Here is a 27,130-nt window from a genome sequence, read left to right as displayed (position 1 = left end):
CAAACTAAATTGAATTATCATAAGTAACAGAGGGAAGGGATAACTATGAATACCCAAACCAGCTATTATGTGATCCTCAGCTGCTGTCACTCAACAAGCTGTTCATTTTACAAACTTTACTTTCTTGTGTTTCAAAACCTATATATCCTAGCTGACAACTAAAGGTATGTATAAAATCAACCTGATAGTGCCAGTATAGCACCGGCTTTAGGTTACATAGGAAGACCCTGGTGATTGGGGCGTTTTAAATAACAGTACTTCCCCAAATGCAGAGGTTGGACATACTATTTATTAGGGTGCATACTACTAATTCATAGGGTATTGTAGGATTAGAGAGAATGCACGACAACATAATAATAAAAAAAAAAGCCGGAGGGAGATAGAAAAGGAGATACATGCCAATTACATAATACTATGAACATCATATGATAAGGCAATCTGATGTTTTAAGTAAAAAAATTAAAAACTTCCTATAGCAGAAGTGTAAACTACAAATACATGCTTAGTTACTTAAGATAGAACAAAGTATTAACAAATATCATTTCAATCTGACTGTTATTTTCACCTGTCAGGGTATCTGGTCTCAAAGTCCAGTTTCCAGAATGTTTCCTTACTAAGAACCCTTTTTTAATCCAATCACTGCCTCGTACAGGTTTTTTAAATGGTTTAATCTATTATGTGTTGTAGGATAACATTTGGAGATGCAGCTGAAATGAGGGAATTATTAAAATTGATAACATCTCTAATATGTTCTCCTATTAGTTTACTTGGGATTCTGGTAGTGCAGCCTGTATATTGGATATTACACTGTTCATAGTGAATAATGTAAACAACGTATGTTTTATTGCAATTGGTTGACTCTTTTCAGGTTGAAGATGGACTCACAATGAACTCCCAAACTTACTGACTTTTTTTTAGAAAACACTTTGTTCAAGCAGTAATACAGGATAAAAACTGCATCTTATAAGAAAATCATGATTTGTATGCAGGACAATGCTCCTGTCATGATCCAGGACCGGTATTCCCCACTCCAGAGTTTCCCAGACCTGGCCTGGTCATGTTAGGGGTTAACTCCCATCATCCTTGTTCTGGTTTCAGGAGACACTATATCTGGGCGCTGTACCAGCATTCCAGTGCTGGTTATAATTTTGCTCTGCAGCCTGTGACTGGCTCTGGTGAGATTTCCTGTTTGATCAGACTCCTAGTTACTGTGTCCTGACCTGTACCCTCCCCCGTTTGTCCATCTGTCCTAGTCCCTGACTTTGCTCTCCTGTTATTTTTTTACCCATCCTGGTTCATCCTCCTTCCTGTGTTTTTATCTCCTCACCCTCCGGTCTTGTCTTCTGTGACCTTAGCCATTTGTGTTCCCCTCTGCATACCCGATCTCCCGACATCCGACCTCGGTTCTGTATTCTGAACTGATTTTGATCCTCCCTCTTTACTGACTTGACTTCCTGGCTAGACCCTGACTGCTTGACTACTCTATTGCCCCTTGGTGGTTGGCCTGTGAACTGCCTGCTGAAGTTACTCTTCTATACTTCAGCCTCCTTTCTGTTACAGTGTTACTTTGACTCTCCTTCACTACTCTGCTGCCACCTGGTGGGAATACGCTGTTCTACTTCTACCAGCCCTTTGTACAGTGTGACAGCTCCATTACATGTATCAAAGTCTCCAGTCTTTGGCCAGCCAGTAAAGGGTTTTAAGATGAAAGAATAATGAAATGGCACCTTCCTCTCCTGACCGAAACCCTATTTAGAATATGTGGACCCATCTTAAATGGGAAATTTGCGTCAAGGAAAACAGTCACCTCTCTGAACAGTGTATTAAAGGCAGTGATTGGTGCGGCACAAAAAGTTGATCATCAACAAAATAAGAAACTTACAGACTCTAATGATGTAAAGCTTTTGACTAGTGAAGAGTGAACCTGTGGATATTTGGATTCGCTGAAGCAGCACAGACCACAAAAAAAAAATCGGGATCAGCAGCCGAACTTGACCCTGAGCAAAGAACCCCATATAAGTCTATGGGAACCCAAACATGTGTGCTGTAAAATGGTCATAGTAAGGGCTAGGGGGCTGCAAAGCAGGAGAATTATACTTACCGAATCTCTGGCGTGGCTGTCATATTACTACTGGGTCCGCTCATTAGCTTTCATGCATATTCACTGCTTCCCCTGACCACCAGCTTTGACAGCGTCTGTGATTGTTTGCAGTCAGACTGCTGGTATCTGTGATTGGTTGTTGAGTATGAAAATAAATAAATAATTGGAAAAAATAGCACAGGGTCCTATGTATATTGATACCCAATGAAGATAAAGCAGACAGCTACAGGCTGCACCCCCACCTATGTGCGTTATCGTGGCTGTGTATCAAAATACAAAGTATCCCATGTTGCTTTTTTAAAATTATTTATATAAATAATTTAAAAAAAAAAACGGCTTGCGGTCCCACCTATATTTTGATACCCAGCCAAGATAAAACAAACAGCTGAGACATGGTATTCTCAGGCTAGGGAGGCTCATGGCTATTGGCCCCTCAACCTAAAAATAGCAGCTTGCAGCCATCCTGGAATTGTCACCTCCATTAGATGCGACAATTCTGGTTGCCATGATGCGGTGGCAATTGGGATAATATAAGTATGTTAATGACAACTTTGATGTGGCAAAAAAATCACAGCTGTCATTAAGCCTGAGGTTAGTAATAGTGAGGGATCTGAGACCACCCCCATTACTAACCCTGTAGCTCATCCCTACATATATTTGTTATTTAAAGAATGGTGTTTATATTGGTCATAGATATTTTTTTTTTGAATGTCATTGTTTTTTTGTTCATTTCGAGTTGTTTAGTTATTATTTTCACTTTAACAGATAAAAATAAATATTTGAGATGGGAAAATTTTCATTTAGTGGCATAATAATTCTGCACACTGATAGTTGCACAATTGTTCTGCACACATAGACATTCTCTTTGAGACAAAACCTCACTTTTAGTTTTTTAAATAAAGACATTTCAGTTTTATTAACCTTTTGGACTAACCAACAGCACTGTAATTGTTCAATAATAATATTAGTAATCAAAAATACAAATTGTCTAATAATTATGCGCACAGTGTATTTTTGTTAACTCCCCTCTCTTTGGGTTTCCCAGATTTGTAAAAAGAAACCTTATATTCATCTCTTAAAGGGAACCTGTCAGGTGCAATATGCACCCAGAACCACGAGCAGTTCTGTGTGCGTATTGCTAATCCCTGCCTAACTGTCCCTGTATACACTAGCATAGATAAAGAGATCTTTAGAAAAAGTATTTCTAAAGATATTTTATTGTATGCCAATGTGTCACCCAGGGCTATGGGGTACTCGATCCCGAGCCGTATATGTGCGGGGATGCTGTGTTACGGTGGTATAATGGCTGATGCCTGGTTCCGTGACCCTGGGGTTGCATTTTAAAAGGGAAGTATATACAGGGGAGTAAAAGAGTTTGTATTGTGATGCCACTTGCGGGTTGCGGTTATGGTGATGGAACAGCCGTTGCACAGTCTATTACCTCTGGGGCTGATGGTGGTGGCAGCCGGGATTGTAGGCGCTCCACAAGTAGGGCTGGGCCCCAGGGAATGAATGGCGGGGTCCGTCACCGAAAGAAGGGAGACCACACAGTGGGGATGCAGTGCAACTTCTGTTTACTCACTGTAAGATGGAACTGTGGCCTCGAGGACGGCTGGTTCAGGCTCCTGGTCCCTTTTATCCCAGTGCCGATGTGGTGACCTGGTAGTCTCTTTCCCCGGCACCACTGTCGTGTTTGTGGGACCCGTAGCCTGGAGCATTTGTGGGTCTCTTACTGTCTTTTGGCAGTCTCTTGTCCGTACGGCGGACAGTGCAAACCCTGTAGGGTCGGAATTGTATTCCGGTCCCTGGCTCAATCTTTACTGCTGGTGCCCCTGGATTCTTTGGGTCAGTGAGGTCCGTGAAGGTCCCCTCACTGTGCAGGTATTAGTCAAGTTGCGTGAAGCTGTCGCCTGACCTAGGGTCCTGTGCCCCATCGGTGCTCTGGTTCCAGAGATACCTGGCTGTACCGTCCCTGGCAACCCCTACCTTTGCCACCTGGGTTACTGTTACACGACCCCATCTGGAGACACGTTCGTCCCCTTCAACTGTCACTATGGGACTCTCTCTGACTGTGTGTCTGTTTGTCCCCTTCCACCGGTTTGCTTTGTAGTGGACTGGACTGGCTCCACCTCTAGGTTGCCATCCATTGGGTTCCAGACTAGTCAGTCATCCCTAATGGGGAATGGGAAACTGGGGATGTTATGTGTTTTGTTGGTACTGCCACTGGGCTTCCAGGTCCCTGGGGGTAGGCCCTGCATCTAGGTCATGATGCAGTACCTAGTAGTGCCCTGAGGGGTTCAGGAGCGCTACACTAATGAATGAGGGGACTAGTCCCAAGGGCATTATATCCCTTGACTAGCCCCCCTCTTAGGCCGATTTCACATTTGCGTTGTTTTGACGGAAACGGAATCCAGCACACATGCAGTGCAGTTCACATATTAAGGCCCTGTGCGCACTTACCGGTTTTTGCCGCGGATTTCCTGCGGTTTTGCTGCATGTTTCGCTGCATGTTATGTTCATAACATCTCTGCAGTGATTCACCAGCAAATCCTATGGGGAAAAAAATGCTGTGCGCACTATGCGGATTTTGACAGATGCATGTTTTGCTACGGGATTCCCGCAGCAAAAACAATTGCATGTCACTTCTTTTCCGCACGTCGCTGCTGCATTTCACTCCATTGACTGCAATGTAATTGTGAAATCCCGCAGGGAATAACGCAGGCAGCAAATTCTGTGCGGTTCATTGCGTTTTCCTGCGTTATCCCCTCCGGTATTTTGCGGTTTCGGGACATAATGTTCATCGCTGCCCTGCAGTTTGCAGGGAAGTGATGTCATTATGACAGGAAGAGGAAGCGTAGCAGACACACACACACACATCACACACACAGACATAGAACACACACACATCACACTCACACACAGACATATAGAGTACACACACATACAAATCAAACGGACATATAGTAAAAAAAACATGTGGGCTCCGCCGTATTTTTACCTTCCAGCCGAGGTAAACACACAGCGGCGGCCCGGTATTCTCAGGCTGGGGAGGGCGAGGGCCAGGGTTAATGCCCCCCCTCCCGCAGCCGAGAATATCAGCCCGCAGCTGCCCCGGGACTGTCGCATCCATTATGCGGCAGTCCCGGAGTGTCCCCGTCTCTTCCAGATGCCGTGATGCGGTGGCAATCCAGGTAATAACGAGTTAAATGGCAGCGGATCGCTGCCATTTAAGTCCAGGCTTGATCATGGCAGCGTCTATGAGACAGCTGACATGATCAACCCGTAAGTAAAGTGAAAAAACACACACACCGAAAAATCCTTTATTTTAAATAAAACATAAAAAGCCCCTGTTTCACCCCTTTATGAACCCCTCCAAAACACACAGCTCCGACGTAATCCACGTCCTACGATGCTTGCATCCAGCCGCGACTGACACTACAGAATGCAGCCTCGCAACGAGACAGCAGAGAGTTAACCACAGGTCATTTCCCTCGGGAGAAATGCAGTAATCTGTCCTCTATCTATCTATCTATCTATCTATCTATCTATCTATCTATCTATCTATCTATCTATCTATCTATCCCTCTATCTATCTATCTACTATCTATCTCAGAAGGAACTTTTTTTTTTCTTTTCAATGTGCTTTATTGCATTGAATGCATTAAAACACATGTACCAACCCGCACGCGGCAAAACCGCGGCAATACCACGAACAATACCGCGGTAAAACCGCAGCAAACCACGGCAAACCGCATGCGGTTTTCGGGTGCGGGTTGCTGTGGTTTTTACCGCGGGTGCGGTAATCTTTCAGGCCCTGCGGAATTTTCTTAAGAAAATTCCGTTTTCCAGTGCACACAGGGCCTTACAGTAGAAGCGCGACACCACGTGGACACATGCGGTAGTGTATGTAGCACACAATCCGCATGGTGTTGCGCTTCCACTGTAAATAAATGAACTGTACTGCATGTGTGCAGGATTCCGTTTCCGATGCAAATAGCCTTAGCATGTTAACACACCCACAGGGGCATACTAACATGCTATTCAATGCAGCGTCACTAGCGGTGCCGCACGTACCTGTGTTCACTGTGACCCCACTTCTGAATGTCGGGCACTTCTGGTCATGCACAGTATGAAGCCGGGTGTACGTGTCCTGACTTCAGAGAGGTCTACTGCATTGAATAGCATGTTAGTACACCCCTGTGGGCGTGATAACATGCTAAGAGGGCGGCTAATTGGGGAATATAATGCACTTGGGACTAGTCCCTGTGCTCATTAGCATAAGATAAAAGATCTTTAGAAATAATTTTTCTAAGATCTCTTTATCTATGCTAGTGTATACAGGGACAGTTATGCAGGGATTAGCAATGTGCACCCTAAACTGCTTGTGGTTCTGGGTGCATATTGACCTGACAGGTTCCCTTTAAATCCTTCATCACTGGTCTTTTCTTACTTCCTGTGGTCATCAAATGCCATACATCCTTCACATGACCACTGCAGACAGTCCAATGCTTTAAATGCCTACATCACCACTGTGAACAGTGATAGGCTGCAGCGGCCATGAGAAAAATACAAAGACCTGCGGTGAACTCCTTGAACTCACCGCAGGTGAAGTCATTGCCGGACTACCGAATTAGACAATGTGTGCACATTGAATATGTGGATGTAGACATTTCTTGCTAATAGCAATTTAAAAGGTGAATTTTGTAATTTTTTTTAACCATTCCCTGTTTTTGGTTACATTTTCATCACAGAAAATACTTTTAATGCTAGAAGGAGCAAGAGTAATGCAGATTATTAAAGTTACTCTTAAATCCTTAAGCTCATTCACAATTTTGATCTATTTCTTTCCAGATTGAACTTGTTTGAGGTAAACAAATCTAATGGTACAATCTCCGTGGTGAATGGGGATCTTCTGGATCGAGAGCGCATTGCTTTCTATTATGCCACCCTAAGAGCACAGGATGGAATGAATGCCACTGGCACCACTCTTCTTGAGATTGAATTATTAGATATAAATGACTGTGTTCCAACCGCTATAGGAGTATATAATATTTTTGTAAATGAGAACACAGACGATGTCAAGATCCAGCTTGAGGTAATAAAGGAGATAAACACTTATCAAACGTAGAAGCAATGTCTGTTATCTGCATTAACATACAAGTTATGTTCTTCCTAGGCATTTGATAACGATGAACCTGGAAATAATAACAGCGTAATAGAGTATGAGATCCTACCCAGTGAATTCAGTGGGAATTTTAGCATTAATGTCACCACAGGGCTTATCACAAGTATTGGTCCTTTAGATCGAGAAGCTATTGATATATCACAGAATGGACGCATTATACTGCCTGTGAAATTGTATGACCTGGGAGTTCCTTCCTTATCCAGTAATGTCAGCGTGACCATCAATGTCGAGGTAACTTTTTTCTGTTTTATGAAATGTATAGAATGTAATGATCAATCTTCATGCATGTATATTAACAGGGTGCAGTCGCTAAATTTAAAATACAAGGTGGATATATGGCGCCCCTGCGGCTTCATGCACCATAGGGTACTGCGCCTCAGCCGAGGTGCAGTATTCATCTCGGGTAAGGAGGGGGTCAGTCACCAGTTTACAAAACAATACAGTTAGGTCCAGAAATATTTGGACAGTGACACAAGTTTTGTTATTTTAGCTGTTTACAAAAACATGTTCAGAAATACAATTATATATATAATATGGGCTGAAAGTGCACACTCCCAGTGCAATATGAGAGTTTTCACATCCAAATCGGAGAAAGGGTTTAGGAATCATAGCTCTGTAATGCATAGCCTCCTCTTTTTAAAGGGACCAAAAGTAATTGGACAAGGGACTCTAAGGGCTGCAATTAACTCTGAAGGCGTCTCCCTCGTTAACCTGTAATCAATGAAGTAGTTAAAAGGTCTGGGGTTGATTACAGGTGTGTGGTTTTGCATTTGGAAGCTGTTGCTGTGACCAAACAACATGCGGTCTAAGGAACTCTCAATTGAGGTGAAGCAGAACATCCTGAAGCTGAAAAAAAAGAAAAAATCCATCAGAGAGATAGCAGACATGCTTGGAGTAGCAAAATCAACAGTCGGGTACATTCTGAGAAAAAAGGAATTGACTGGTGAGCTTGGGAACTCAAAAAGGCCTGGGCGTCCACGGATGACAACAGTGGTGGATGATCGCCGCATACTTTCTTTGGTGAAGAAGAACCCGTTCACAACATCAACTGAAGTCCAGAACACTCTCAGTGAAGTAGGTGTATCTGTCTCTAAGTCAACAGTAAAGAGAAGACTCCATGAAAGTAAATACAAAGGGTTCACATCTAGATGCAAACCATTCATCAATTCCAAAAATAGACAGGCCAGAGTTCAATTTGCTGAAAAACACCTCATGAAGCCAGCTCAGTTCTGGAAAAATATTCTATGGACAGATGAGACAAAGATCAACCTGTACCAGAATGATGGGAAGAAAAAAGTTTGGAGAAGAAAGGGAATGGCACATGATCCAAGGCACACCACATCCTCTGTAAAACATGGTGGAGGCAACGTGATGGCATGGGCATGCATGGCTTTCAATGGCACTGGGTCACTTGTGTTTATTGATGACAAAACAGCAGACAAGAGTAGCAGGATGAATTCTGAAGTGTACCGGGATTTACTTTCAGCCCAGATTCAGCCAAATGCCACAAAGTTGATCGGACGGCGCTTCATAGTACAAATGGACAATGACCCCAAGCATACAGCCAAAGCTACCCAGGAGTTCATGAGTGCAAAAAAGTGGAACATTCTGCAATGGCCAAGTCAATCACCAGATCTTAACCCAATTGAGCATGCATTTCACTTGCTCAAATCCAGACTTAAGACGGAAAGACCCACAAACAAGCAAGACCTGAAGGCTGCGGCTGTAAAGGCCTGGCAAAGCATTAAGAAAGAGGAAACCCAGTGTTTGGTGATGTCCATGGGTTCCAGACTTAAGGCAGTGATTGCCTCCAAAGGATTCGCAACAAAATATTGAAAAAAAAAATATTTTGTTTGGGTTTGGTTTATTTGTCCAATTACTTTTGACCTGGCATGCAGAGCCCAACTCGCGAAAATTGTGTCACTGTCCAAATATTTCTGGACCTAACTGTACATACAACACTCAGTTTAGGGAGCTCTCCCACTGGGACTGAGCTAGAGTAGCAGCTGGGATGGCTGTCCAGAGACATGGGGCCTCCGGTCCACTGGTGCAGCAACCCGGTGGGCGTGGCCTCCACTTGGGGAAGTAGGAGCAACAACACAGATAGTCAGTCAGCCTGCACCCAGCAGGCAGGAGAGAGAGTCAGGACTGCGGTCCAGGCAACAGCAAGGAACGGAAGCTTAGCACGGGGCCTGTGGTCTGGAGCTGAGCGATCAACCCGGGTTCTCAGGAAAGGAGGGGGAATCTCAGGGACCTGTTCCACTGCCCAGTAGCTGAGGTGGAGGGAGCACCACAAGAAAGGACACACAGAAAGCAACACAGGCTTTGACCTCCAAATTATCCGGGACTGTCTGGAGCCCATGACAGCGGAGCTCGGCTCCCCAAAGGCGGTGATACTTCAGTGAGTAAAAGAACTTTGACTGCAACCTCTGTGTCGTCCCATCACTACCGGCACCTACAAAGTCGTGCCCCTACGCCATAGGCGACTACTACTCCCAACATTCCTGGGGCACAGCTCTGCCTGTGGAGAGCTGCACCAACTCTGCTGCATCATACCATCTGCCTCAGAAGAGAGACTTCTCGCAGCGGCATTTAATAACTGGCCGCATACCACAGATGGCGTCACGAATAACTACTCCCATCATCCCTATCCCCATCTTTATTCACACCGCCGGGGTCACAAAACCGGGCCAGGCCGCCGTGACATCCCAAACCTACACTGGCCCGGTGACGAGTAACCCCCAAGATCCCGTGGGTGCGTCAGATACATTATAAAGTGACCTGATGAGGCTGTTGTACTTAGTTTGAAAGTATTATCCACTTAAAGAGTTTTCCCTCCTACCATGAAAATGCTCCTTTGTACAGACACTCTGACATAGATTATAAAAGTAAATACACAGAATGGCTGACAGTGCATCAGAGATTCCTATTAACCCTTTAACTCACTTGATCATACAAAGTACCGTAGTGTGATCACATGCATATCTGTTGGCCCATGTCATCAGCGGCATGGGGTCCACTGTGACTGAGACTTTTGTTTCTCCATTGCCAGCCCTAGTGTTGCAATCAAAGGTCCCAAGGGCCAGGGACATCATTGGAATAGTCTGGTCTCTCCTTATAGTCCCCAGCTGACATTTTAAACTATATTTCTCTGAAATTGTTTAGTCTGATTCATGCTGCTTAAGATTCAGGCATCATGAATTTAATAACAGTTTCACGTCTAAAAATTATATGTCTGATGTGCAGTGAATTACACTTTGTAATATATGGGGGTATTTCATTATTTTTCAGGATCTTAATGACAATGGACCAATTTTTTCTCTAGCTCAATACAATTTTTCTGTAAATGAGAGCACACCAGGTAAGAAAATGTCTTGTAAACAATTTAAATATCTACAACAATATTATGTGAATAATAGCTATAAAGTTTCTAGAATGAATTGTAATTGTATGGAGTTGTTTAAAAGTATTATAGGACACCAGTAGACATAGCATAAGCACAGGAACCATATACAGTGCCTTGCGAAAGTATTCTGCCCCCTTGAATTTTTCAACCTTTTCCCACATTTTAGGCTTCAAACATAAAGATAAAAATGTTAATGTTATGGTGAAGAATCAACAACAAGTGGGACACAATTGTGCAGTTGAATTAAATATATGCTTATTTTAAACTTTTGTAAAAAGTAATAAACTGAAAAGTGGGGCGTGCAATATTATTCGGCCCCTTTACTTTCAGTGCAGCAAACTCACTCCAGAAGTTCATTGAGGATCTCTGAATGATCCAATGTTGTCCTAAATGACTGATGATGATAAATATAAGCCACCTGTGTGTAATCAAGTCTCCGTATAAATGCACCTGCTCTGTGATAGTCTCAGTGTCCTGTTTAAAGCACAGTGGGCATCATGAATACCAAGGAACACAACAGGCAGGTCCGTGATATTGTTGTGGAGAAGTTTAAAGCTGGATTTGGTTACAAAACAGATTTTCAAAACTTTAAACATCCCAAAAAGTACTGTGCAAGCGATCATATTGAAATGGAAGGAGTATCACACCACTGCAAATCTACCAAGACCCAGCCGTCCCTCAAAAATTTCATCTCAAACAAGGAGAAGACTGATCAGAGATGCAGCCAAGAGGCCCATGATCACTCTGGATAAACTGCAGAGATCTACAGCTGAGGTGGGAGAGTCTGTCCATAGGACAACAATCAGTCGTACACTGCACAAATCTGGCCTTTATGGAAGAGTGGCAAGAAGAAAGCCTTGTCTCAAAGATATCCATAAAAAGTGTCATTTAAAGTTTGCCACAAGCCACCAAACATGTGGAAGAAGGTGCTCTGGTCAGATGAAGAAAAAAAATGAAATTTTTAGGCACAATGCCAAATGATATGTTTGGCTAGAAAGCAACACAGCTCATCACCCTGAACACACCATCCCCACTGTCAAACATGGTGGTGGCAGCATCATGGTTTGGGCCTGCTTTTCTTCAGCAGGGACAGGGAAGATGGTTAAAATTGATGGGAAGATGGATGGAGCCAAATACAGGACCATTCTTGAAGAAAACCTGTAGGAGTCTGCAAAAGACCTGAGACTCCAACGGAGATTAGTCTTCCAACAAGACAATGATCCAAAACATAAAGCAAAATATACAATGGAATGGTTCACATATAAACGTATCCAGCTGTTAGAATGGCCAAGTCAAAGTCCAGACCTGAATCCAATCGAGAATCTGTGGAAAGAGCTGAAAACTGCTGTTCACAAACGATCTCCATCCAACCTCACTCAGCTCCAGCTGTTTAAACTAAGCAATAAATTTCATTCAACTTCACAATTGTGTCCCACTTGTTGATTCTTCACCATAAAATTTAAATTTTTTATCTTTGTTTGAAGCCTGAAATGTGGGAAAAGGATGAAAAATTCAAAGGGGCCGAATACTTTTGCAAGGCACTGTAGCAAAGTCTTCTACTTTCTCTGCTGTGCCACAATAAAAACTGCATTTAAGGGAACATGGCAAGTGGAAAAATGCTATTAACCTGCAGATATGGGGTTAATCAGCAGGATAATAGCATTGTAAACCTGCTCTGCGCCTGCACATTAATCCTCGCTGCTAATTGGAAATTAACTTTCATCCTCTAGGCAGCATTTGGGTTTCAGTAACTGGGTCAGCGTGCAGGTGCAGGTTCAGTCACCGCTCTGTGTATGGAGCGTGACAGCTGTGACCATGCCCCCCACACTAACTGACAGCTGGTTCTAATGCAGAGGGATTGTTAGTTAGTGCGGAAGGTGCGGTTACAGGCTCCTCTTTCCATACACAAAGCTGTGACTGAACCAGAATGCTGCCGAGAAGATTAAAGCTAATTTCTTCCTGACAGCGGGGTTTAATATGCAGGCGCCGAGCAGGTTTACAATTCTATTAACTTGCTGATTAATCCTATATATGCAGGTTAATAGCATTTTTCCACATGACAGGTTCCCTTTAAAGTCTCATCTCTTTGATACTTTAGAGGCCATATGTAAAAGTACTGCATAAATGCAAACTTCCCAATGTGGCTTTATTAATGCATTTCCCTTTAAAAACTATTTTGAATCTGTTGTTATAATAACATTGGATTCTTAAAGGGGTTGTCCGGGATTTTAATATTGATGATCTATCTTCAGGATAGGTCATTAATGTCTGATCTGTGGGGGTGTGACATCCAACAACCCCATCGATCCACTGTTCCCGATGCCCTCACCAGCCGGAAATACTCAGTTGCGGAGCTGCACAACTGTGTGGTGACCATGGTTGGGTACTGCACATTTGCCCTCTATATGAATCAATAGGGAGTGGATGTGCAATACTGCCACTATTCTGTTGGCTGAGCTGAGCTGTGCTGTTCCGCAACTCAGGAGTTCTGGCATGCATGGGGCATTGGGAACAGCTGATTGTTGGGCGTGCCAGGTGTCGCACACCCACCGACTAGACAATTATGACCTATACCAAGTATAGATGATCATTGTTATAGTCCCAGAAAACCCTTTTTAATATATGGTTAATGTATTGCATTAATGTTTCATAATAATTTTTTTTTTTTTTTAGGGGCTTATGTTGGGAATGTGTATGCCATTGATCTAGATCAGACTGAATTAAACAATCGTATCAGTTTTAGAATTTCCGAAGGTGGATCTGGGAACTTTATTATACGTGGACTAAGAGAGGCTTTAGGCCAATACCTTGGACGCCTGTCTTTAAGTGACCCTTCTCTGGAGCTGGATTATGAAACTCAGAAAATGTACATATTGGTAATAGAAGCTGAAGACAATGGGATTCAAGATGACAGTAATACTGCTATTACCACTGTCTTTGTGGAAGTACTTGACCTCAATGATGAGCCACCATACATAGATCCATCTTCTCTGGCAGATGTGTACATTTTCGAGAACACCACAGATGGACCAAAACAGATTGCTAAAATAATTGCAACTGATCCTGATACCCAACACGATCTTGAATTCCAGAAACTTGATATGACCTGCTTAAAAAATGGAGCGGATGTGGGCAGTATATGCTATGACTGGCTATGGCTCTCACCCAATGGAGAGCTCTTTGCAAATCATACTGAAGACATTGATTATGAAGTGTGTGATCTTATGGTGATGCTTTTACGTGTGGAGGACAAGCTGACTTTTATTGGGAATAGATACAGCCAGAATGGTATGTGCACCTACCATTATTGTCAAAGGGTTATCCTCAAAATCACAAAGTGGTCTTATGATAATGTACAAATATAGTTATTCGTTTGTGCCAATATTTCTTACTGTTATATCTGCCACATTATACACATATCACCCCTAGGGACGCTCCTCCAGGATCTATTTGCCCTTTAATTGCCATTAAATCTCTGATGCTCTAGATTCATTGCTCCTGGCTTAGCATGCACAGTGAGTGCAGTCTATTTCAGCCCTGCTATGCCTCAACCACTGACGTAAAGTATATTCAATGTTTAGAATATTCTCAATTCTTCTATACATAATTTGGTCCTGTTCAATAGTCTGTTAGCCTGATTTTGTATTCTGCCATCTACTTCAGCAGAACTGCATGTATGTTTTTATATAATTGATCTGTTAGTTGGTTTCAAGCCGAGATCTACGTCCTGTGCTCCACTCTGCTCTGGCTGCACCATGGAGAACTGCAGAGCTAAACCAGCAGGGCTGAGCTGTGTTGGATGTCTGCACAGATCAATGATGAGAAATTGCAAATTCTGCTCTGTTGATGCATATGGCAAGAGATTATTTTCTTCCGTATGCATCAACAGAGCAGCATTTGCAGTTTCACATCACTGATCTGCCAGTAGCAGACATCAAACACAGCTCAACCCTGCTGGAGTCTGCTCTGCAATTCTATCTTGTGCAGGCAGAGCAGAGCAAAGAATTATAGATCTAGGTGTAAACCAGCTAACAGGGGAATTCTATAAATACATACATGCATCTATATTGATGCAGATGACAGAAGAGAAAGTATTTTTAGGCCGTGTTATGTACAGGAACATACATTACACATAAGAAAAGAATGTGTTCTCAACATGGATTACCTTGATGATGTGCCAAATATTTGCTGAGTACAGTGTAGCATAGCTGTGTTGGAATCCTGTATTATTTCATGCATTCATTATTCAGGTGACTTTTAGCACAGCTCTAAGTCATCAATTCAGAAAGGCAATCAGGAGCACATAGTAAAAGGAGCAAGGGGGCTTGAGTGCTGATGAAAATTAATAAAATATTGCTGGAAAAGTTAGTTTTCTCAGCGTATGCATATGATCCCCTATTCAGCTATGTCAAGCTGAAATCACAGAGGGGCAGATGGAGATGGAAAAAGACACAAAAGGTGCAAGAAAGAATCTTTTTTGTGGAGCTTTATGTTAAAAGGAACCTGTCACCAAATTTGGTGACTATAAGCTGTGGCCACCACCACTGAGCTCTTATAATACAGCATTCCAGAATATTGTATATAAGAGCCCAGGCTGCTGGCTATAACATAAAAAACACTTTTATAATACTCACCTAGGGGAGCGGTCTGGTCCCATGGATGTTGCTGCTCTCCGGTCCAGCGCCTTCTCTCTGCGGAGATCTCCATCCTCCTTCTTTCTGAGACCTATATGCATGACATATCCTACGTCATTCACGCTGGCCGACATTGTGGTCCTGCACAGGCGCACTTTGAGCTGCTCTGCTCAGGGCAGATCAAAGTATTGTAGTGTGCATACACGAGCGATCTTTAACCTTTCCTTGCGCCTGCGCATTATAGTACTTTGATCTGCCCTTGGCATGGCAGATCAAAGTGCACCTGTGCAAGACCGCAGTGCTGGCCTCTGTGGATGACGTAGAACAAGTCATCCCCAGTGGGCTGCGTAGAAAGAGGATGGTGACTACCGCAGAGAGGAGGCGCCAGACCGGAGATCAACGACACCCAATGTACCTGCCCGCACCTTAGGTGAGTACTGTAAAAGTGTTTTTTACATTATACAGAGCAGCTTATATACAATATTCAGGGATGCTGTATATAAGAGCTCAGTGGTGGTGGCTGCAGCCAAATCTGGTGACAGGTTCCCTTTAACAACAATAATATGCATTTACTGTGGTAATATTTGATAACTTCCTCAGATAACGTGTTATCTTTAATCTACCCATCTATATTAATAGGTGAATTTACTTTTGTGGCTGAGTTTTGGCCTGTACTAATATTGAAACACCTTACTTACCTATACAAGCACTAATATTCTTTTTTTCTATCTAGTGAGCCAGAGAGTGGTGATACAAGATGTGAATGATAATGCTCCTGAATTTAAAGACCTCAACAAAGCATTTGGTTTGTATATTAATCAATTACAGGTCAGAAGTTATTTATGGCAGGTGGTAAAAATTGCGGGAAGTTGAATTAATACTTGTTGCTGAAGATTTTAACACCATGGATCTGGCATAACAGTTTTTTGGGGACGATATTTCTTGTACATCTAATTAAATAATTAATGGTAACTATGATAATATGTCTAAAGTGTTCACTCACTCTTTCATTTGCAAGAGTCTGAATTTATCTTATAATTGTGTACCAGAACCAGTTTAACCCCTTTATGCCATACGATAGATATACTAATCGTAGAGTGTGTCTGGGTGTGTGGCTTAAGGCCGCTTTACACACTGCGATATCGTTACTGAGATCGCTAGCGTGCGTACTCGCCCCCATCAGTTGTGCGACACGGGCAAATTGCTGCCCGTGGCGCACAACATCGCTCAGACCCGTCACACTACTTACCTGCCTAGCGACGTCGCTGTGACCGGCAAACCGCCTCCTTTCTAAGGGGTGGTTCATTCGGCGTCACAGCGACGTCACTAAGCGGCCGCCCAATAGAAGCGGAGGGGCGGAGATGAGCAGGACGAACGTCCCGCCTACCTCCTTCCTACCGCATTGCCGGCGGCCGCAGGTAAGGTGAGGTTCCCGTTCCTGCGGTGTCACACATAGCGATGTGTGCTGCCGCAGGAACGATGAACTACATCGTACACGCAGCAGCAACGATAATTGGGAATAGGGGGGGCATGTCACTGATTAGCAATTTTGCACGTTTTTGCGACGATGCAAAATCGCTCATAGGTGTCACACGCAACGACATCGCTAAAGTGACCGGATGTGCGTCACAAATTCCGTGACCCCAACGAGATCGCTTGAGCGATGTCGTGGCGTGTAAAGCGGCCTTTAGGCTCAGAAGCTAGCTAAATTAACGGTTTCTAATAGTGAGAGCTGAGATTCGTCTGCTGCTATCAACCGTTTAGATGTCATTGTCAATCTCTGACAGCAGCATTTCATCATATTGCTCCAAAGCCTGTTTCCACTTTCCTAAGTCCAATTTTTTCAATTCTGACCACTGTCACTTTATGATGTAATAACTCTGGAACGTTCAACGGATTCCAGTGTTTCTGAGATAGTTTTTTTTATTCCAGACATAATGTAATTCATGTTAGTGGTAAAGTTTTTGGTGTTTAATTGTGTAAGTATTGTAAACTTGGCAAATAATTTTTAAATTTTGCAGTTTTCAATCTTAATTTTTACGTCCTTAAACCAGAGAGTTATGTCACACAAAATAGTTAATAAATAACATTTCCCATTTTACATGAGCACAATTTTTTAAATAATTCTTTTATTGTTAGAAAGTTTGAAGGGTTTAAAGTTAATCAGCATTTTCCCATTGTTGCAACAACATTTACAAAACCATTTTTTAAGGGCCACATAACATTTGAAGTAACTTTGAGGGGCCTATGTGACAGAAAATACCAAAATTCTAAAAAGTGCGCGCACACACACACACACACACACACACACACACACTGCTCAAAAACGCATTCAAGAAGTTTAGTAACCCTTCAGGTGCTACATAGGAATTAAAGCAATGTGGAAAGAAAAAATGAAAATTAGTTTTTCCTACAAAATTGTTACTTTAGCTTTACATTTTAAAATTTTACATTTTCACAAAGGTATCAAGAGAAAATGGATAGTACAATTTGTTATGCAATTTCTCCTAAGTATGCTGATATCCTATATATGGTAGAAATCAACTGTTTGGGAGCACAATAAAGGATCAGAAGGGAAGGGGCATCATTCGACTTGAAACACAAAATTGGCTGGAATCGATAGCAGACACCATGTTGTGGTTGCGAGACCCTAATGTGTCTAAACAGATGAAACCCTCACAAGTGACTCCATTTCGAAAACTACACCCATCAAGGAATTTATCTAGCTGTGTAGTGATAGTGAGCACCTTGAACCCCAGGTGCTTCGCAGAATTTTATAATGTTGAGCTGTGAAAATAAAAAAATCACATTTTTCCCTCAAAACTGTTGCTTTTGACCCACATTTTTTTATTTTCACAAGGTTAACAGGAGAAAATGCACTGTACAGTAAGTTCTACAATTTCTTCTGAGTACGCTGATACCTCATATGTGGTGTAAAACTATCGCAGAAAAAAATATAATTACATTTTTACCACAAAAAAATTGTTTTAGCCTCAGATTTTACATTTTCGCACAGGAAAATGGGTAAAAATGGCACAAAATTTGTCACACAATTTCTGCTGAAGGTGGCAATATCCCACATGTGTTAGTGCAATACTGCTTAGCCACAAGGCAAGACTCTGGAAGGAAGGAGCACTATTTAATTGTTGGAGTACAATTTTCATGCAATAGTTTGTGGACTACATATATAGAGCCCCTCAGGAGCAGAATCCTCCCTCAAGTGACACCATTTTGGAAATTACACACCTCTATTAATTTATCTTTAGGTGTATTGCTGATTTTGACTTTATGGCCCTCTGCGCACGCTGCAGATTTACTGCGCATTTTGCCGTGGATTAGCCGTGGATTTGCTGCAGAAAATGTGTCTAACATTGCTGCAGTCATTCCCCAGCAAATCCTATGGGTTTTAAAAAATGCTGTGCGCACACTGCGTGTTTTTAAACCCGCATTTTTTCCCCCTGCGGAATTAATGTGCATGTCACTTCTTTTCTGCAGGTACCTCCGGTTTTTGCCATAGATAATGGTAAAAGTCCGCAGGGACCAACTTGCGGAAAATCCGCGGTAAATCCGTAGCAAACCGCACTAAAACCGCATGCAAATTTCGTTGCGGTTTTGCGGTGTTTTTTTACCGCGGGTGCAGGATTTTTTAAGAAGGTCCGGATTTTCCTTAAGGAAAAGGCACTTTCTAGTGCGCACATAGCGTATGGGTGTTTTTCAGAAACAAGCAGCAATGGATTTTGCTGAGTGAAAATACCAAATGAGCTATTGTAGTACCCAGTACATTGAAGTGTTTAGTACATTGTAGTGCCCACCTCTTGCTTCTGGATACATGCACCTCGTAAATTAAACAGGCTTCCTCACTACAGAAATGCCAAACATATGGATGCTAAATGTGGTTTAGGCACACAGCGAGGTTCAAAAAGGAGGGGGATTTGTATTTGGGAGCACAGATATTGATTGATTTCTTTTTTTTTTGGGGAGAGCCATAGTGTTTTTCCAAACCCTTTGTGCTGCCAGTAATGGAGATGCTTCCTAAAATTTCCATCTACAGATGACGGACCTGAGTTGGGTCTTGATTTTTATGGATTAAATTGAAGATTTTAATGGGCACATTTTACATAATATTTGTGTGACATTTATCCTGAGCTCTATGCTGAGCACTTACATTGGGGTTTCCCTCTAAATGTCCGGATTACATGATTCAGATGAAACCCCTGAAAAATAGTTTTTACATAGCCATATGTTGAGAGCTATAATTTTTAATAAAGGAAAGGTGTATTATTTGGGTTCAGATGATTACAGCGATACCACATTTATGTAGGTTTTTTATGTTTTGCCACTTTTACACAATAAAACAATTTCGTAGAAAAAAGAATTGCAACAAGGTTTTGCATCATTTTATTCTAAGAGCTTCAGCTTTTTTTTATTTTTCCATGGACAGAGCCGAGTGGGCTTAATTTTTGTCGGATAAGATTATGTTTTCAGCTATACCATTTTTATTTTGATCACATTTTATTCCATGGTATGATGAAATAGTTTTTGCCAGATTTTTTCTTTATTTTTTACATGTTGTTCACTGAAAGGATTGACTTGTATGACCATATGTATACCTTTTGTTTTGTTGGTGTTTTTACATAAATATATGCTTTTATTGGTATAATATTTTTTCCTTATTTTGCTCTTTATTTTCATTTTTTTGTTCTTTATTTTGTGATTATTTTTTAAAAAAAAAATATTTTTACAGTTTTTTTCCCCTTTTTTTCCCTTTTTTACTTGGTCTTTATATGGGACAATAAATTTTATTACTCTGATCGCTGGTATAATTTATTGCAATGCACATACATTGCAATACTTTATACCTGGCAGTGTTACACTAACTGAACACCTGTTAGACCATGCTCCTGATACCCACATAATGTGGCTCTGCTGACTATTCAGACCCTAGGTTTCTCTCTCGCCCTATCTGATGTTCTAATAGAAACCTCTACACTGTATGTACACTAGCCTCTCCCACTATGGGGTAGTCCCAACACTTAACCCCTATTTTACCCTACCCACTATTTGTTGCTGTGCAGAACACAGCTTCCTCACAGTACAATGTAAAACATTATACAGATAAACATTACAATGCATCACATCACAGCTCAGATTACACAATAACTCACGTGTAATACACATTACATTCTACATTGTAACAATAACATTCTTGTCTTCAAGGGGGAATGTGCATCACAAGTCCATCTTCTTACACATTCAATTCAAAATCTTCCAGAATATTTTCTGAAACTAAAGCCTTTGTAAACTTTAAGATCTGAGAGGCATCATTGTCATTATAGAAGGCTTGACATTTTCTCCTAGAATTTCTTGATATTTATTAACTTCATCTTGCCCTCCACATGCTGCAGGTTTCTAGTTCCAAAGGAAGCATAGAAGCCCACAGATCATCAGTGGGCCACTGCTATGCTTTACTGTAGGCAGGGTATTCTTTTTAGTGTATTCTTCAGTCTTACTATTGTCTTCCTACTGGTGATCCATCAGCCAGAAAAGTTCCAGTTTTCTTTCATCACTCCTCAGAACAGATTCACAGAACATTTGTAGCATAGTTATATAATTTTGAGCATACTGGAGCTTTCTTTTCTTGAATTTTTTTGTCAGTAGAAGTGTACATCTTAGAGTTTATATGTACCTTAATATACAAATTGAAATCTCAGTGCCTACTGCCACCAAATCTTGCTGCACGTCTTTTGCTGTCACTCGAGGGTTACTGACCACCTGTGTCTTCAGGAATTTGTCAAATTGTCTCTTCAAGGAGGAATAAGACAAACTCTGGTGCCACCTATTGGAGGTAGTAATCCTAAATGTCAAAAGTGACCCTTTAACGAGTCTTGTCATATGACTTAGAATTTATATGACAAGACTGATTAAATTGTCACTCCAATAGGTGGCACCAGAGTTGTTCTTTGGAAACATGACTTCTGCCCAATGTTTTTTTTTACTTCAACTGGATCAGTTTTGCTATTGGGTTGAGCTAGACGTATTATATAAAACTTATTGTATTTATTTCAAGCTTACAAACTTTTACAATGACACTATTGGTTACTATTACTTTTATATCTCTTCAGTGGTTATACCTGAAACAGCTGTTATTGCTACTGAAGTGGCCTATGTGGAGGTAATTAGCAATTTTTTTTTACATATTCATTTTTGCATTGAATTTAGAAAAATTCTTTACTTACTAGTAGTCAAATGTATAATATAATTAAAAAGCTTGTCCCAACTGTATTAAATCAATTGGGTACTGTATAGTGATGCGAACCTGGACTGTAAAAGTCCGGATCCTCATGGTTTCAAAAGTATCCAGGTGCCGGAACCGGGCCCTGACTTCTCAGGGAACTCTAGCTAATGATCCAGATCCGGCAACTTGGGGAATAAAAAAAAAAAAAAGGAAAAATAGAAATAAAGCAAGCGCACTATACTTACCGAGTCGCCGGCACTGCTGTAACTGCTCTGGGCCACTCACTCTTCTTCAGGGCCCGCTTATTAGCCTCATACAATTTTTACTGCTTCCCCCACCCACCGGTAGTCCTGGTGTCTTTGATTGGTTGCAGTCAGATGCGCTCCCAGCCTGTGTTACAGCATCTGACTGGTTGCGATCACAAACCCTGTCTGTGTGTCACTATCATGGTATAAAAATAAATAAATTAAATTGGCATAGGGTCCCCCCCGTATTATGATACCCAGCACAGATAAAGCATACGACTATAAGCTGCAGCCCCCAGCCCTGCGCTTATCTTGGCTGTGTATCAAAATCAGAGAAACTGCATGCAGCTTTTTTAAAATTATTTAAATAAATAATTAAAAAAACTGGCTTGCGATCCTCCCCAGGATTGTCACATCCATTAGATGTGACAATCCCAGAACTTTACACGGCTCTCCCCAATCTACATCTCCTGGCAAAAAATCCCCTATAACTACCACATGTGGTATGATTTGGTAGTGATGCGGGTTTTTTTGCCAGGAGGTGTAGATTGGCTGCAGGAATATGGTGTAAAAATGTCACCACCAAATTTGCATCTCTTGGCCCAAAAATGCAAAAAAACGTTTTCACGCCATTTTCTGCCAGTAGGGGAATATTTCGTGCTGAAATCTGATGTGACATTTCAGCACTAAATTTGCACCTCCTGGCAAAAAAATGCACTGAAATGGCGTCAAAACTCTTTTTTTGCATATTTGGGCCAAGAGATGCAAATTTGGTGATGAAATTGCATCATATTCATGCACCCAATCTATTCCTTCATGGCAAAAAAAGCATCAAAACCGCATGCAGTATGATGCGGGAGTGATGCGATTTTTTTGCCAGTAGGTGTAGATTGGGTGCATAAATATGATGTAAAAATTTTAGCACCAAATCTGCATCTCTTGACAAAAAAAACAGCGGTTTTCTGCCAGGAGATGCAGGTCTGTGAATGAGGTCACCTGAGGTCAGGTTACCTGTGATCACAGGTGAAAGACTGGCAATTTTCAGCTGTGACCGCAAATAACCTGAGTGACGTCACCACTCCTTGCTGCGGATCATTCTCTGCCTGAAGTTACAGCATGCAGTCATGTTCTAAGGCTGCGCACTGTGCCTTCAGATGATGTAGCAGAGCTAGTATCTTCGTGGCACCTTCTGTGGATTACGTCAGAACTGGGTGTTAATAAATTGGTGCAAGGGTTTTTTGTATTTTAATTCAAGCATAGGATTTGTTTTTTTGTGTTTATTTTTCTTTCCACTTACAGATTAGTAATGGGGGTTCTCATAGACACCTCTCATTACTAATCTAGGGCTTAGTGGCTGCTGTGGGCTGTTATTAACCCCTTATTACCCTACTTGCCACTGCACCAGGGCAATCGGGAAGAGGCGTGTAAAGTTATAGGATAGTAACATCTAATGGGCGCAACAATCCTGAGTGGCTGCAGACTGCTATTTTTAGGCTATGGGGGTCCAATAAGCAAGGTTCTTCCCAGCCTGAGAATACCAGCCCCCAGCTGTCGGGCTTAATCATTGCTTAGTATCAAAATAAGGGGGTCCGCACGCCGTCTTTTTAAAATTATTTATTTAAATAATTCAAAAGAAAAACCAAATGCGATTCCTCTTATTTTGATACACAGTCAAGATAAGTGCATGGCTGGGGGCTGCAGCCTGTAGCCATATGCTTTATCTGTGCTGAGTATCATAATATCGAGGGACACTACACCAATTTATTTATTTATTTATTTTTTTACCACGATATATATATACCCGCAGACAGGGTCTGTGATCGCAAGCAGTCAGACACGCTGTCACACAGGCTGGGCGCACCTGACTGCAACCAATAACAGATGCCAGGACCACCGGTGGGTGGGGGAAGCAGTGCATATGCTTGAAGGTAAATGAGCAGGCTTATAAGAAGAGTGAGTGGCCTGAAAGCAGTTATAGCTGTGCCGTAGACTCGGTAAGTATACCACGCTTGCTCTAATCCTCCTATCCATTCTACCACCATTTTTAAGCCCTGGATTTTGGTCCCCATAGACTTATATGGGAACCGGTGCCTGGCCAGATATCCAGGATCAATTACAGGCCAGAACCAATTTTTTACATTTTTTTTTTAAATCGGGTTAGTTCCGCCGATCCCGGATATCTACGAGTTCTTCCATCACTAGTAATGTATATTTATGACACCATTGCTGCCTAAAGAATGCTCATATAATGTTGTACGGTTGAGCAAAATACACAGTAATACATCTGGTCCTAAAGCCAGGTTTTACACAAACAGAAACTTTATAGTGGATTCCTACACTGCTTTGCAATTAATGAAACGTGAGCTAAAAATCTATGGTATTTCCACAATAAAAAGGGTGTGCTGGAATGAAAACGTACAAAAATTAATATTTTCTTCTGCAGCTCGTGAGAGATTTCTATTTCAATCTCTTGTGCTTGAAAAGAACGATGGTGCACTTTTTCAGTGTGGAAATTCAAACTAAAAATATTTACCATACTTTTCGGACTATAAGGTGCACTTGACCATGAGATGCACCTAGGTTTTAGAGGAGGAATATATATATATATATATATATATATATATATATATATAAAAAAAAATTTGAGTAAAAAAATGTGGTCTCGAGCCACTCTAATGGGGAAGGATCTGCTGACACTCTTATGGGGGTAATGTCTCTCAATTCTGTACTAATGTCCCCATCCTGGTGTATATGCGGCCTATTCTGGCAAATATTTAGCCCACCCTGGTAAATATGCAGCCCATTCTGGTATATATGTGGCTCTACCTGGTATATACATCCTCCATCTTGAGATATATATATATATATATATATATATATATATATATATATATATACACATATATGTCCCCCATCCTAGTATATATGATTCCCATCCAGTTATATATGATCCCATCTTAGGCCCATCCTAGTATATGTCCTCCATCCTGATATATATGATCCCCATCCTGAGCCCATCCTAGTATATACAGACTTAACCAAAAGCGTTGGCACCCTTGAAATTGCTTCAGAACATGAAGTATTTCTCCCAGAAAACTATTGCCATTACACATGTTTTGTTATACACATTTATTCCCTTTTTGAGTAATAGAACAAAAAAAAAATGAGAAAAAAGGCAAGTTGGACATAACTGCACACAAAACCACAAAAACAGTCTGGACAGAATTGTTGGCACCTTTCCAAATTTGTGGGTAAACAGCTTTATTTCAAGCATGTGATGCTCATTCAAACTCAGCTGTGGCAAGTAAAATGTGTGGGCAATATGAAAATCACACCTGAAACCTGATAAAAAGGGAAGAAGTTAACTCAACCTTTGCATTAAGTGTGCAACTGTAAGAATGAAGAACAAAAAGAGAAGAGAACTGAGGACTTAAGAACCAAAATTGTTGAAAAATATCTACAATATTAAGGCTACATGTCCATCTCCAGAGATCTTGATGTTCCTTTGTCCATGGTGCGCAACATAATCAAAAAGTTTTCAACCTATGGCAGTTTAGCTAATCTCCCTGGATCTGAACTTCAGAGAATAATTGATGAAAGGTTGCAAAGCAGGATAGTCTGGATAGTGAATAAGCAGCCCCAATCAAGTTCCAAACAAATTCAATCTGTCTTGCAGGCTCAGGGTGCATTAGTGCCAGTGTCAACTATCCACCCTCATTTAAATGAAATGAAATGTTATGGCAGGAGACCCAGGAGGACCCCACTGCTGACACAGAGATGTAAGAAAAAGCTAGACTACAGTTTGGCAAAATATATGTGAGTAAGCCAAAATCCTTCAGGAAAAGCATCTTGTGTACAGATGAGAGCAACATTTTTTGTAAAGCTCATCATTCTACTTTTTACTGAAAATGGTATAAGCCTGCAAAGTAAAATATGATGGAAGTTCAAAAATATTTGGGGTTGTTTTGGTGCCTCTGGTACTGGGTACATTGACTGTGTGCAAAGGATCATATATTTGAAGATTACCAAAGGAATGCAGTGCCCAGTGTTAGAAAGCTTGGTTTGCGTCCTAATTCATTGGTCTTTCAGAAGGACAATGACCCCAAACATACCTCAAGAAGCCCCCCAGAAATGGCTGGAAACAAAGCGCTGGAGAGTTCTGAAGTGGCCAGCAATGATAACGATCTAAATTTGAACATCAGTGGAGAGATCTTAAAATTACTGTTAGGAGAAGGCACCCTACAAATTTGAGACACCTGGAACAGTTTGCAAAAGAAGAGTGGTCCTAAATTCCAGTTGAGAACTAGGTTCATAGTTATAGGAAGCGATTGATTGCAGTTATTTATTCCAAAGGGTGTTTATCCCAATATTAAGTTGAGGATGCCAACAACTTTGTTGGGCCCATTTTGGTGGTTTTATGTTAAATTATGCCCAATTTGCCTTTTTTTTCTCCTCTCATTGTTTGTGTTGTTCCAAAACATACAAAGAAAATAAATGTGTATAACAAAATGTGTAGTTGCAATAATTTTCTGGGAGAAATACTTCATTTTCTAGAACAATTTCAAGGGTGTTAACACTTTTGGCCATGACTAAATGTTCCCCATCCTGGTATATATGTGCACCATCATGGGTCCATCCTGGCATATATGCCTCCTGTTATTCCGCACACATAAAAAAAAAAACAATTCTACTCACCCTCCCTTTGCTCCCTTGGGGCACGGCGTCCTCTTTTGATGCCAGCAACTGACTTTGGCATGTAAGCGACGTGCAGCGCATCATGTCCCTGCCATGCGCCCCCAGTCGCACGGCAATGTCAACTGCCAGCTAATCCAAAATTAATATTGACTTTGGGCATGAGGAGCAGGCAGAGAATTTTCATTTTCTTTAATAGTGGACACATGTGATCGCTCCAGAGACTCCAGGAAGGCGTCGACTGGGGCAATCACATGTGTCTGCTATTAAAGAAAATGAATGTTCACTGCTCCCCATTCCATAATTTCATCAACCTCTCTGCCCTGGCTTCAATGCCAAGAGATGGTGAGATTATGGGCGTGGGGAGCAGTGAATATTTATTTTCTGTAATAGTGGACTCACTTGTTCGCCCCAGCCGCCAGCTATCTGCAGCGGTGACCCTACTCTTGCCTGCTGGGTCCCGCTCCACCATCGTCACTGCCTCTCCCTCCTTAGCATGCCAGGTGCATCTGGGTTATAAGATGCGCCCCCCACTTTCCTACCTAGTGCGCCTTATACCCTGAAAATTACGGTAATCATTCTGTGAAACTAAAACTTGTCTATAGTATAACGTTCATATTTTTATGATACTT

General features: G+C 41.6%; 1 protein-coding gene across 1 annotated transcript in view; it reads left to right on the top strand.

The window, feature by feature from the left end:
* CDHR2 (cadherin related family member 2) overlaps positions 1 to 27,130 on the top strand; it is a 195,614-nt gene that overhangs the window by 115,667 nt on the left and 52,817 nt on the right. Inside the window, exons 16-21 of the mRNA XM_075344655.1 lie at positions 6,953 to 7,196; positions 7,278 to 7,517; positions 10,578 to 10,647; positions 13,366 to 13,980; positions 16,060 to 16,131; positions 21,449 to 21,498. Of these exons, the coding sequence (XP_075200770.1) occupies positions 6,953 to 7,196; positions 7,278 to 7,517; positions 10,578 to 10,647; positions 13,366 to 13,980; positions 16,060 to 16,131; positions 21,449 to 21,498 (1,291 nt within the window). The remainder of the gene's footprint in view (positions 1 to 6,952; positions 7,197 to 7,277; positions 7,518 to 10,577; positions 10,648 to 13,365; positions 13,981 to 16,059; positions 16,132 to 21,448; positions 21,499 to 27,130) is intronic.

Source organism: Anomaloglossus baeobatrachus, chromosome 4 (genome assembly GCF_048569485.1).
Source record: "Anomaloglossus baeobatrachus isolate aAnoBae1 chromosome 4, aAnoBae1.hap1, whole genome shotgun sequence".
Classification (NCBI taxonomy): domain Eukaryota; kingdom Metazoa; phylum Chordata; class Amphibia; order Anura; family Aromobatidae; genus Anomaloglossus; species Anomaloglossus baeobatrachus.
Note: the sequence above shows the minus strand (reverse complement) of the source record. Positions and strands in the feature narration are given on the sequence as shown.